The following is a 13,513-nucleotide window of genomic DNA, read 5'->3' as shown; positions in this document are numbered from 1 at the left end:
ACAGACACCTACAAGTGACAAGCTCTCTACAGATACACAGGCTTATTCCAATTATTTTATTCTATTTTGCTGTCTCCATCTGGTACCATCAGCACCAGATTTCATTAAGCCAACCCCAAGAAACAGAACTTCTATTGCTAAAAGAGCATGCCATAACTCGGGAAAGAGGCAGCGTGTCGAGTTAGTCCACTGTGGACTTACCTAGCATTCAGCAATTTTACAAACAGGTGCTCAACTCCTTAGCTGTCTGGTGTCTCCTGACAAATTCTGAGCAAGTGCTGTGGTGGTATTTTTTTTTAAACTGTGAATCACTCTGCATTTCACAAAGAGTGAAAAACTGATTGCCACTATCACAGGCTCCTTAAGTCATCCTTCAGGGTTTTTTTCCCTCCCATTTAGAGTATTTAACCATGAGTCACAGAAGACTACAGGAGGCAGCTCTCCACGTGTCAGTACAGCAGCTCTGGAGCTGACATAATTAACTCTGGGATCTTTCTTCACACCCACAGGCACACCCATTTTTTGAGCAAATCCTTCACTGCATATATCCCGCATTCAGATAACGCATTGTTCAGGCCGATCTGGAACTGAGCATCTCACGGCCAAGGTCAGAGATCACAGCTACCTTCAAGAATTCCCTGTTCTTGATGTGTGGCTGTGTCAACTGCCAAGGAGACACGGCACTCAGACATTCTGCTCCATGCCAATATACTATGATTACCCAATTAGTAGTATCCAATTAGTAGTACACAGTTGCCATTGGGAATAGCTTCTCCAAAGCCGTCATCCTGAACAATTAGTGCCAACCCACCAGCTTAAAGCAGGAGAAAGCAGGAATTCAGTGGAGATCCCAATCTTGTTTTGGCACTGCAGGAGCGAATCCGTACTCGCTTATGACTACAGCTCCCTGGGAAATGGAAAGCCTACGGTTTGCCAGCCAACCTTAGCTCCCTCTTTACAGTATGCAAACACAAAGGCAAAAGTAAAAATAAATGAATACGTCTGCAATGCAGAGTTTAAGGAAACAGTTACTATATTTAGAGGCAGGGAAAATGAAACGTAATGCACCCTTGGGCTTACTTACGTTTCTGGTTTGGCTTCAAGGTGTTTGTTCTGTTCTCTTCAAACCGCAGACAACCAAATCAAGCAAACTCTCAAGACATTTCATGCAGCTTTCCAGATTTAAGATTCATGCGCTTGATGAGCTCCACCTTCAGAACTACTTTTCCCAAAATGCATGCAAAGCTTATTTAACTATTTTCTCCATTCAGAGACCTGTCCTCCCCCTTGAGCTCCACGAAGTTCGTACATTTGATATTTCACCAAGACATCAATTTTTGACATTTCTCTAGAGGACAACTGACAGCTACAGTCTAGCTTTTCCTTAGCAAAGACGTTTTGGAAATGTTGATATTCTTTGATATAGTCAGAAAAAAGTATCAGCTGGCCAGACAATAACCTATTTATTAAAAAATATATGTCTTAATCACTGACCTTATCTACAACACCACATTTCATCCACTGTGTATGAAATCATCTCTGCACACCGTTAGGAAGAGGCTTAAACTCCTGTACAGTCTCTTTACAATAAATACACTAAAAATCACACATTAAATGACACACAAAAGGAGAGTAGTGAATGTGGCTTTCCATTAGTTCTCAACAGAAAGCAGACATAAGACTAATCTTTTTTATTATTATTATTTGGCTTGCAAGGAAGAAAGGGCATCTCAAAGGAATGTATAAATACAAACAAATATATTTGACATTTCTTTCTCCTACAGAACCACCTAGTAGTCTTCAAAGACTACTAACACAACCACTCTCTTTTTCAGCACTTGCATGCACCACCTCTGTAGCTGTCACTGGCCTTGATGCAAATGAGAATGGCAAAACATCAGTTCCGTAACAGTGCAGTAAGATTGTTCCTAACCATCCTTTATATGCATCTTTTTAGGTCCCTCAAGTGAATCAAAACATTAAAGCATCTTGGTTGATGGCAAAACCTTTGAATTCTCTTCTTTCCAGGCACCCATGCTCAGGCAGTGACTTTGTGGAAGGGATGTCTTAAGTGAGCTGCATGTCCTTCAGAGTTAGATAAGCACTTCTTGATGTAAATCAGTATGCTTCACAACATTTTAAATCTTTTTTCTATCTCCAGGTTTTGACATGTGCAGTATTCCCTGACTCTTTGATTCTGCCTAAGAAATTTCATCTGAAATTCCGTCTGAGGTCAGTCTTCCCCCCACATATATTATTTCCACTGTTTGACATTACTACTTAGCTTTATTCAGTTTAAAATTACTGGCTCTTGGAATGTCAAATACTCTGTTCAATCTGCTCCGATATTCACTGGATCATCAAGACATATGTCCATACCTGCCACACTATCCACTGTCTCAATTCACTGCATGCAATACACCTCATGCCAAATAGAGATCAAAAGATAGTACTTCCAAACAATGGAGTGAAACTGCAAAACTTGAAGCCATCTATCCAGGAAAATCCATCTATATCCTGTTAATGCATTAGATTTGCTGAATAATTTGACTCCTGACATCTCAAACAATATTTCCCTTACCATAAGCCAGTAAAAATTTTCCTTCTTCTGTTTTTATTTAAGTCTTGAAAGTCTACATATGGTCATAATCTCTGCCCTTTTTCTCTGCAATTATTACATAGAGAACCCAATTGGTAGATGTTTTTCCATTCTTCAAATGATACCATCTGCTGCCATGGTTCACAATGGATTTCCTAGCCTCTTTCGCAAGACCTGTGAAACATTGTATGTAGCCCTTACCACAGATCTGTCTCTTCTCCGTGCCCTATCTTGTCTTCTAATGGAACACATACATGAATACATCTTCACATTATGTTACCAATGCATTCCAAAAGGGTTATGGGTTGTCTTTTTGACTTTCCATGTTATTGACTCTCTTGACGTTTACCTCACTCTTCTAGGCCCGGAACAGGTTCTGTATGTCAACACCAATCTTACTATTTATATTTATATTTAACCAATGCATTTTTTCAGAGAGCATTTCAACAGCACTAAAATTGCTTCTTTGTTAAAGCCTTTCAGAGGGACTCTTCACTCTTCCACATTTATGTGCTCTTCACAGTTCCCTATTTCACTTTCTTTTATCATGTTTATTTCCACTCCGTTCTCTGTCCTGTACAGTCCATTTCTCCCCTCTTTAGTGGCCAATCTTTTGAATTTATAGCTTCTTCCATTAGCATTCCTAAAAAAAGCACTTTCTCTTCACTTGAGGAATCCTGTTCTTCACTTAATATAAGTAGTTTCTTACTTGCACTGCATATATTAACATAATGATGTGTTTATTACACTTTCTGCACATTTGTCAGTATCCAGAGTACTTCGAATACTCATGCTGACTGCCACATCGCTGCCACTGTTTCCATAACTTTCCACGTTCCTGTACTTGGCCAGTTTGATTTTTTGGAAATTCTCTCTTGCAATGGTACAGGCAGACAAGTGTCCTGTGTCTGCCTTTCAGGTTTTTCTTTGTATTTCTGTTCATTCTGCTGCCTGACATACGCATTGCCTCTTCTAGAGTGAAATCAACTTTACTTAAAAAGCCACTTGTGGATGTCTTTATTGTTATACTTTAGGAAAATATACTATTTTGTAAGCATTAATTTTCCATTTTAACATCATTTCAAGTCTTAGATCATCTTCTCTACCATTTCCTCTTCAAACTAAACTCTCACCCTGCACACACCTCTTTCACAAGGTGACACATTTTGCTACAGTAGTCTTCAAACTTCTTCACTATTTCTGCAAAGCTGCCCTCTCCTTACCCACCACTACTTTCATAGCATTCCTCATTTACCTTTACAGCTTTTGTCCCTGCCACTGCTTATGAGTAGAGTAATATTTTTTTCATCCGCCAGCCTGTTTCTCCTTATGGTTCTCAAGACCACATCATACTGCTGCACACGCCTTTTTGCAGCACTCCTCCCACCCCAGGATGCGTCTGGTGAAGGTGAAGTGTTCACCTGCAATTATACAAGATCGAGCAGACATTTCAATGATACCTCCAACTGTTAGGACTCTCACCTCCTAAACCTTTCATTTCGGATACTCACTGTGAAGAGCAAAACTGCTTCAAGTTAAACTGTTCATTAAAAGTCGTAAGAATATGCAGAAGTGCCCTACAGCCGGCGAAAACTATGCATACAACCGGACCAAGCAAACAGAAGGAACAACTGCCCTGTCTCCATGCAGACAGGAATGCCATGGAGGGTTGGGAGAAACGTTCAGGGCAGGAAAGATCAACAGAGTCATTCTTCCACCCATGCCCATCTCCAGGACTAGGCGTACCTATTTCTGCAGCTGTGCCACCTAGGTCCACATCCCCCAAATGACACAGGCTCCAGGCAACAAGACAGTCGCTGCACAAACATGGTCCGTGATCTGCAGTGATGTCTAGTGCAGAAATAGTATCCAGCATTAATATTTTTCTATTTAGGTGCCTTGATGTCACATGTGGATTTGTGCCAATGCAAAATGTTTGTAAATCTATCTGAATCCAACCCAAAAAGTTTAAAATTTTGTGTATATGTATAAATATATGTGCAATACACAGTCTTCAAAAGATACTTATACTGCTACCACTCTACACTGTAAAATACGTCAGCATATGCTTAAGTACGCTACATAGTTAGTCCCATGAAGTCAACAGAACTGCTCCCAGGAGGCGAGTACAGTGTTATGTGTTTACCAGGTGAGGATCACAGTATCCATAATGTGTTCAAAAACCTGTTTCTAAAAATTAGGAAGGGGCAAGACTGGAGAGGGGAGTAGGAGATGAATATGCAATAGACTATTCACCCACTTAGCGGGGGCGGGGGGAGGAATTTCACCTTCCTGAACTAGACCCATATTCACCAAATAGACTCACCTGTTTTAAAAAAAAAAAAAAAAAGACACATCTGTGTGAGGTAGAAGACCACAGATTTGGAAGAAATGCTGGAAGTAATGCTCCAGTAGCATCCAGGATTACCAGGTTAAATTCCTTCCTCTCCCTAAGGCAATGTGATCCCAAGCTCTCAGAAGATACCATACTACAAAGCAACCTCAGAGAGGGCAGTCTCAACGTTACCTGTTCGTGCTGTTCTAATTTGTGCCGTAACTGAACACTCAGTGGAGCAGGAGCAGGACCCAGGTGCCTCACTACACAACTAAGCGTCACAGTTGCTTAGCTAAACAGACTGTCCTGCTCTCTGACCCAAAAGCACATTTAAATACTCCATGCCAAGCAAGGTGACTCAGAAGGAAGAACCGAGGCAAGCCCACATCTGTACACCATACAGGACAGCAGTTAAGATGCTGACATGCAAGACCTTTGTTCAGACCCATGCCCTGCTTCAAGCAGAGCAGCTCCCCACATGCACTCCGAAATGGTTCATCTGGGACCACACCAACATCTTACTCCACAGCGTGATCCTGCTCGCTAAAAGGAAGGTCTTGCTTCTTCCACTCACCCTAATGAACTAAGTCCCCAAGGTTTTCTTATACTCAGTGGAGAGAGGAGGGGACGCCTCCACTGGGTAATTTTCAGTAGGAACCTAATTTAGCCTCCTGAATCACTTCCTGGAAGAAGCGGGCTCTCCATCGCTGGCAGGAGAGTTGCCAGCTGAGTGAAGCGCCTTCGCTACACAGTTCGCAGGGAGTTGCCAGATTTTAAATGCTGAGGCCTGGGACAGTCCCAGACATGATTAGCAAGTCCAGCACATGACACCCACAGCACATGCTGTGAAAAGTCTCCCAGTCCATGCCCAGTAAGTCTGACATGCCCAGTATGTGCACATGATTTATCCGCATATGCTCGCTGTGCCGTCTGGCATTCAGAAAATCAGACAGTTGTTGCAAAAGAATGGGAAAAGTCACGTCCCATACACTCTTCATATGGAATACAGCATCTGATTGTGCAATGTGGGATATCCGTGCTTCACAACGTATCTGCTGAATATGGCCTTAATTATTTTTACTTGTATGGTTAGGAAATAAAAAGGTAAAAATAATTTCATTTAAATCTAAAATTGGAATATTACTTCTGGCTCAACTGTCAAACCAAGAGGAAAAATAGGTAACTTGCCCAGCCCCAACTAGAGCTCTATAGACAGACTCTTCCATAAGGAGCTCAGAAGTGTTGCCATTTCACTGCTCTTCTGTTTCGGCAATGGACTAACTTTGATTAATGTATGTAATGTGTAATGCCCTTCTTTTATTAATACATCAGACAACTGTATACAGTGAACCACAGATCCTCTATGGATCCAGCACAAGCTCCTGTAGTGACTGCAGCTGCTACTGTTTTGCATATGGAAGTGTAGGTTCATTTCAGTAGAGAATTATTTAAAACTTTGTAAAAGACCCCTCTAAAATGCTCAATCTCAACTTCCTCTTGCCTCAACATATTTAGTCTTCACACAGCAGGAAAAAACATGAGGTCCAAGAAAAGCCACAAGTCAAAAACACATCAAGTAACGGAGCAACAGGCCCCTTCTCTTCCAAACTTAGAATAGGCAGGAAAATGCTTGAATCAAAGTTCTTTTCATCCTTCAGACGTGTCCTCTAAACTACTCTACCCTGGTGAAACAATAATTCCATCCAGTTTTGCCACTGACTTTAACAAGGCCAGAATCTCAGCCTCAGTTTCCCCCTGAAATACAAGGCATCTAAGTAACCTGCTGGATCAGGACCAGCAAAAGTCTGGTTCAAGTCATACAATTCAGAGATTACGATCTCTTAAACTGCCTCTGAAAATGCCTTGGGCCTGCCTTGTTCCACTTTTTCTTACTTCTGAAAAAAAATCTCATTTCTTCAGGCCTTGTCTAGGAACCAAAGAATATTGACCTGAAAGCTGATCTTCAAGAATGTAACCTACCGACGACAACACAAGCCAGAAACAAGAAGAGCTGCATTGGTATTAAATATATTTAAGTTTCAGCTATAACTTCTGTTGATGATTAACACTCAATGCAGGTCATTTTCTTCCAGGAAAATAAAAAAATTTGCATATTCACAACAGAATTTCCATGGCATGGCTCCTTTCCTGTAAGTCCGTTATGATTGTGCAATGTTGCAGTTAATAGTAGCTATGTAAAAAACAGGATCTCCATACGCGTATTTCAGGAGGGGGAATAGTTTGGTTTGCTTTATGCAGTTTCTGAAAATATAGGCTCACAATCAAACAGGAATTAAGGTGTATCCTGATTATATTTGATTCTAGTAGCAGCTATGTGCCTACTTATATTTGGATGAACAGATCTTAGTGAACACAAGCAGCGTCCAGTAACAGAGGGTACTCACATCCCAGGCAGTACAGGCATGTTGCTTTCAAACCTCTGTGAATTTATTCTTCCATTTGAAATGCAAGAAATTAATAAATTTATACAACCAGTGCCTCACTTTTTAAAGGACAGTTTTCAAAGAGAGGTTTTTCACACGTAACAAGCTAAATACACGTTTAACATCAATAAAGCATTGAGATGGTATTAAGAGTTCTCTGCTCTGTTTTTCATCTTTTATTACTCTTCATTACCTGCTACACTCATCCAGCTTGGGCAAGGATATTTGCATGGCCACCTTCCTTACCATATTGTTAGACATTCCTGCAGTGACAGATGAGAAACAGGGGAGAGAGAGAACTACAATCCAAAAAGAACGGGCGGGGTTGGGGGGGTGGCCCTCTTACTTTAAAATGAAATCCAAAATAGAGAAATAAGGCCCTCGTTTAGTTAAGTAAAAGTTTTTGGTTTACAATGATTTGGGATCTAGCATCTTGCCAAGCTACTCTCTCCTTTACACTGTCAGCATAAAAATAATAAAGCAAAAATAGAACCTGAGAAATCTGGAAAATACTATCCTAAAGATATCACAGGCTGGACTGCCCAGCCCTCTGTTTTCTCTTTAGTATGGAAAGAAGTGGAAGTTTCCTGAAAAAAACATATTCAAGACCAAATCCTTGAATTCATACAGGTGGCTTTCATTTTAGTATATAAACCCCAAACCTCTCTTAAAACTCTTGAGTGACCGGAGACATAGAGGGAGGGGCAGCGTTCTGCCAGCCCAACCCTGCCCAGCGCCGAGCACCTCCTGAACGATGCTGCCCTCCTCCAGCGTGAGCTGCTTCGTCCTCGCCTGCTGGAGACAACCCCAGTGGGCACCCCCAGGAGCCCCATCAATCCTCATCGACCCAAAGGACAAGGACTAAAATCAGCCATACAAAACGTTTCCTGGGAGCAAAAAAAGAACCCCAGTATATACAAAACCCAATGCTTTGTGATATTTGGAGTACTTTTAGAGCCTAGAAATTACAAAAATTATTTTCATAATGCTTACTTTCAAATCCCCTTAACCAATTACCCAGATCTTTAAAGGAAGATTAAAAAAAAAAAAAAAAAAAAGGACAAATTCCTAAAAGCCACTATTGTATCACTACTGTCCAAAACCCCTTTAGTAATTTGTAGCCTAATGCCTTGTGCTTTATTGTACAATTCCAAGTCACCAGAAATAACTTTTCAATCCAGCCAACCCATGCAATGCTGCATAGCCAAAAGTTGTTTTGAGGAGTAAGGGACTGGGGGTTGAGGAGCCTTGTGGACGGTTTTATATTATATTCAATTACAACAGCCTAGAAATCTAAAATGAAAGAGACCCAAAATACCAACAGCACTGAGCTTCATATGAATTTAAACATGCCTTTTTTTTAGCACAAGCTCACATGACTTGTTAAATAATTTACTCTATAAATTACTTATCCTGTCTTATTTATTAACAATTCTAGAGTGCTTTATATAACTGCATTAGAAATTTATTTTGTGGTTTTGAAATGTACGCAACACACAATCACCTCTCTTTTAATAGGCAAGAGCTTAAAAGTCACCTACTATTTTGTTGGCAAGCAGCTCTTCCTGAAATACACCAATTAATTTCAAACCCCATTCACCTGAATAATCGTAAGTCAACATATTAATGACTTGATACCAGAACTGTGAAACTAGGCCAGGAATATACTCGCACTGCAAGAAGACACTTTAAAATCAAAGTCTTTGAAGAGTCATATACGCTGAGATATACTAACAATACATTCTAGATAATGAAAAAATATTAGACCAGTCCTTTTACAAGAAGTCCTCAACACTTTAAAAATGACTCATTTACTATCCTATTAATATTTTCGTTTGAGTGATCTCACCAAGGACTACTTACTTGCTATTGTGCCTACAATGCATGGATTTAACAATACTTATGTACTCATTTTGCTCTCACCACTCTTGGTCCTTGGCTCTTAATGTGAGCTTCAATGACTGATACCATGATTTTAATTCAGGGTCTCACTCTGGAGTTCAATTTATCTCTAATAATATCAAAACTACCAAACAATTGTTACAGTTAAGCTCTGTTATGGTAAGTGATTTTTGCACTGGCACATGCTTTCCAGATAAAGACCAGCCCACATCAGCACCCTAGCCAACTGGACAAATCTAAAATCTTGTTAGAAACAGAGAATTTCCAAAATCTGTCTTTTATTCACCTTAACAGAAAACTATGCAAAAGCAACTCAGAAGGGAAAGAGAGAGGAAGATGACTAAGAAGAGCACCAGGCACAAATACTCTTATGCCCTCCCACACCAAGTTTCAGCAGCTGGCCCTCACAGGGCTGATGCAGAAGTGCTCTGGGTGTCTTTCTGCTGCTCTCAGTAGATTTGGATGGGGGATCCAACCAGGAATCAAGAAATAGCTGGCCTGGGAGGACAGTGTTTATTAAGCTCTGAACCACAATTTACCTACGGGCCAAAACAGAGCTGAAGCACCTGGGTATCAAGTGGTGGAGGCTGCCCGACGCGTGGGACCGCAGCTCTGTTATTCTTACCAGCACCACCGCAGCCTTCTCCCCCACCTCTCGGAGCCAAGGGGAAACCCTCGCTGCCCACTCACATCCTGCCTGCTCGGTGCCATCCACCTGGCCCACAGCCAACCCTCTGCACCACCATGGGTTTCACATGCCCAGCCTAACCATGCAGTTACCCCAACACTCCCACTGGACGTGGCCCAGGTGAGGACCCTGACTCAGCCCACGCGCCCCAGGCGCCTGTGGATGTTTTGCCTAGGACTGCGGGATCCACTTCCGTCAAGAGCAGGACATAAGCAACAAATGAAGGATTGGTTTCAACGCACTCAGGAAATACATAGGAATCAGTTACTAGAAATTAATTGTCTTACGCTTTTCTCACTCTTATTTATAGCAGGAGTAATTTCACCAGAGACCAATAGAATTGTGCTCCTGTATCTATAGAGCACATAAAAGAAGGAGCAGGCCTGAAGCTTCCCAAGTAAAATGCAACGCCCCAGCCTCTTAAACCTGTTTCTTAGCTAGAACAAAGCAAGATGTGCGATGTTAAAAAATGTTTCCACAATCTGTATCTACCATATTAGAACCGCTTCCCTACATATCTACTGTTTACTGAGCTCCCACAATGAAGTAACGTGACAGCTACTGCAGTCCGATTTTTAATTTATGCCAATAAACTAAAGGGCCTCTGTGTTTTATGTTAAAAGTACGCATGAAAAGACCATCTTAAATACGTGCAACAGCATCTCCTGAGAAATCCGTGACTCAAAATTATTTTTAGATCACCAAACACAACAACGTGCAATGTCACAGAATGATACAGTAAAAACTGAAAAGAACTGTAAAGACAGTGATGCTCAAAAAACACAGGGAAATGAAAACCAAAAGCATCACCGTAAAATGACTAGACATGTTTTAAGTTGATCATGGCTGGAAAACATATTTACATATGTGTTTTCTGGCCTTTTAAAAAGAGTTTAAATTCTAGGGGGAAATTGCTCTGTTACCTCCAAATTGAAAGTACCAGATAATAAGGCTAGCAAAGCCTATGAAAATGAGCAAGAGATGCATAGCTGAAAGCAATTTTTTTAATGAAGCAATCCACAGAATATTAAACATCTGAAACAATAACTGCTGTAACAACTCAGAAAGACTGTTTCTTTACCATAGGTCCTAAAAATCTACCAAAGGTAGGCCGTATATGAGTAGTAGATATCAACGTCTCCAGCTTTTTCCCCAAACGCACGCAGGGAAATGCAGCAAATTGACTTCAGCAAACTGCAGAAAGGTAGCTCAAAGGCTAGAATTTAATCTAAAATCACACAGTATTTCACGGTATTTTTATATTGTTTCTAGAGGAAACGGAGAAAGAGAAGAAGGATGGAGAATGCAAAGAGTGAGAAATTTGTATAGATTTTGGGGAAAATATTCTGGTATCTTTTACATTAAAAATGCTATGGGAAACAATCCAGAAACAACACGGATTGGGAAATATGGAGAAGGACAAAACAGCTTTAGAAGGTTTTTTCCCCCAGATCTATCATCTACAAGTCCAGTATCCAAAATTTTTTGCTCAGCGAGAGCCTTTGCAGCTTTTCTAAGGCAACATATGTGGACGCCACAGAGTACAGAGCTGTGAAACGATGCAGGATTGAACACGAAAAGCTACAGAACTCCCTCACCGAATATCATCTGCAGGCAAGCAAGGATGGAAGCAACGCATGGGTAAGAGAGGGGGGAAAAAAAAAAAAAACTTTTTGCACATTCCTCAGTATTGATGACGGTTTCCTAATCCTCCAGCACTTGCTTAGATACAGCACAATGCTCATTCCTCTGCAGGCTCATTATTTTCTCCTTCCAGCCACCTTACTGAGAAGGGCAAAGCAAGCTCGGATGTCCACGGCCAGGGCAGAGTTTGCTGTACCTTCCACCAGAATCTGCCGCATCCCCTCCTTTTTTTTTTTCCCCCTTCCTTTTCGCTTTTTTTTTTTTTTTAATAGAAAACGAGTACAGGAGAGGTCTGGGGAGGGGGGGAAGCCACCCACCAAAACTATCGCTTCGCAGGAATAAACTGAGGGAGCAGAAGTAAAAATATAAATAGAATAAGCGTCCCTTTCCACATCTGCTGCCGCCGCAGAGGTGAGGTCTGGGCGGTGCGCGCCCCCGGCAGGGGCAGGGGCAGGGGCCGGGGTAGGGGCCGGGGCCGCGGCCGGAGGCAGCACCCCAGCGCGCCCTCCCGCTCCCCGCCTGCCCCGCGCTCCCGCAGCGGCCGGCGCCGACCCCCGCGCCGGCCTCCCGCCCCGCTCCCCGGGAACCGCATCGCGGGCAATTAGGATTCATCATCTAAACGGGCTCGCAGCGGTGTCTCTGGGAAGTCGCGTCCAAATTAAATCACGCCGGGCTTTTAGGCTTCCAGCCGCCGCGTCCGCCCGCGGAGCAAGTGCCTTTCGGCGCGGGGAAGTTCCCGCCGCCCGCCGCCCCCTCCCGCAGCGTCCCCCCCCCGGCTGCTCCGTCCCGCCGCCCCCGCGCCCGGGCTGGGGCCGGGCCGGGCCCGGGCCGTACTCACATCTCGGTGACATTGTCGCCCTCGGCGCTCCGCTGCGGCACGGGGAAGGAGGCGATGCCCGGCGCCGGCTCCGCGCACCAGATCCGCCAGGAGCTGCAGCGGCAGGACGCGGGGCAGCCCAGCGCGCTCCGCCAGCAGCCCAGCACCAGGCAGCACAAGCCCCACAGCCGCGCCAGGCCGGGCCCCGGCCTCCGCCGCCAGGACACCATGCCGCCCCCGCTCACTCCAGCGCTGCCCCGACGGGCCTCCTCCTGCTCCCGCCGCCGCTGCCGGGGCGCACGCCCGGAGGGTGCGCAGCCTTCCGCGCCGCGGGCGGGCACCCCGCGGCCGGGGCTCACATGGGCGCGCCGCGCCGCAGCCGCAGCCTCAGCCGCAGCCGCCCCGCGGCGCTGCCCGCCCGGGGGCTCCGCGGGGCAGCCGGAGCCGGGCGCTGCGGCGGGACCGGGGCGGAGAGGGGCGAGGGGGCCTCCGGCACGGCGCGGCACCTGCCCCGGCCCCGCGGGCGGGCGGACAGCGGCGCCGCCTGCCCCCGCGGCGGCTCCCGATGATGCTGCAAAACGCGCGGAGCGGCGGGGGCAGGTGGCGGAGGCTGCGCTCCTACCTGCGGGGGCTCGGGCGGCCGCTGCCCGCCGGAGGGAGGGCGGGCGGGGAGGGAGGGAGGGAGGCGCAGCCCGCGGCGGCGGGGGGGCTCGGGGCGCCGTGCTCGCCGCTTTACGCACCGTCTCCTCCTCCCTCCAGCTGATAATAAAGCAGCCCCGGCTCCGGCTCTAGCCCAAGCCGGGGAGCTGCCGGCAAAGTGACGTGGGGCTGACGCAGAGAGGGGCAGAAACTCCACAAAATGAGCCTGAAATCCAAAAAAAAAAAAAAGAAAAGCAACAAGGGAGGGGGGAGGGGGAGAGAAGGGAGGGTGCCGAAGAGGAGATACCAATAGGCAGTCTGCGCCTGAGCCTTCAGACGCGCACACACAGGCACGCATGCACACACACACGCACACACATGCACACACGCACACGCATATACACACGCATATGCCCACACGCGCGGGCGCACCCCGCGGGACAGG

General features: G+C 44.9%; 1 protein-coding gene across 4 annotated transcripts in view; it reads right to left on the bottom strand.

The window, feature by feature from the left end:
• The window catches only part of NTRK2 (neurotrophic receptor tyrosine kinase 2), a 201,126-nt gene extending 187,858 nt beyond the window's left edge, over positions 1-13,268 (bottom strand). Inside the window, exon 1 of one of the 4 annotated variants that reach the window (XR_012042107.1) lies at positions 12,451-13,263. Coding sequence is in view for 3 of the 4 variants with exons in the window: in XM_072859245.1 (XP_072715346.1) it covers positions 12,451-12,659 (209 nt within the window). In the remaining variant the exon portion in view is untranslated. Of the gene's footprint in view, positions 1-12,450 lie in introns of all 4 variants that reach the window. The other 3 variants (XM_072859245.1, XM_072859244.1, XM_072859246.1) reach the window with 3 other exon arrangements.
• Positions 13,269-13,513: the final 245 nt, after the last annotated feature.

This window comes from Ciconia boyciana, chromosome 4 (genome assembly GCF_034638445.1).
Source record: "Ciconia boyciana chromosome 4, ASM3463844v1, whole genome shotgun sequence".
NCBI classification, from domain to species: Eukaryota; Metazoa; Chordata; class Aves; order Ciconiiformes; family Ciconiidae; genus Ciconia; species Ciconia boyciana.
The sequence above is the reverse complement of the archived record's forward strand: the minus strand, read 5'-3'. Positions and strand labels throughout refer to the sequence as shown.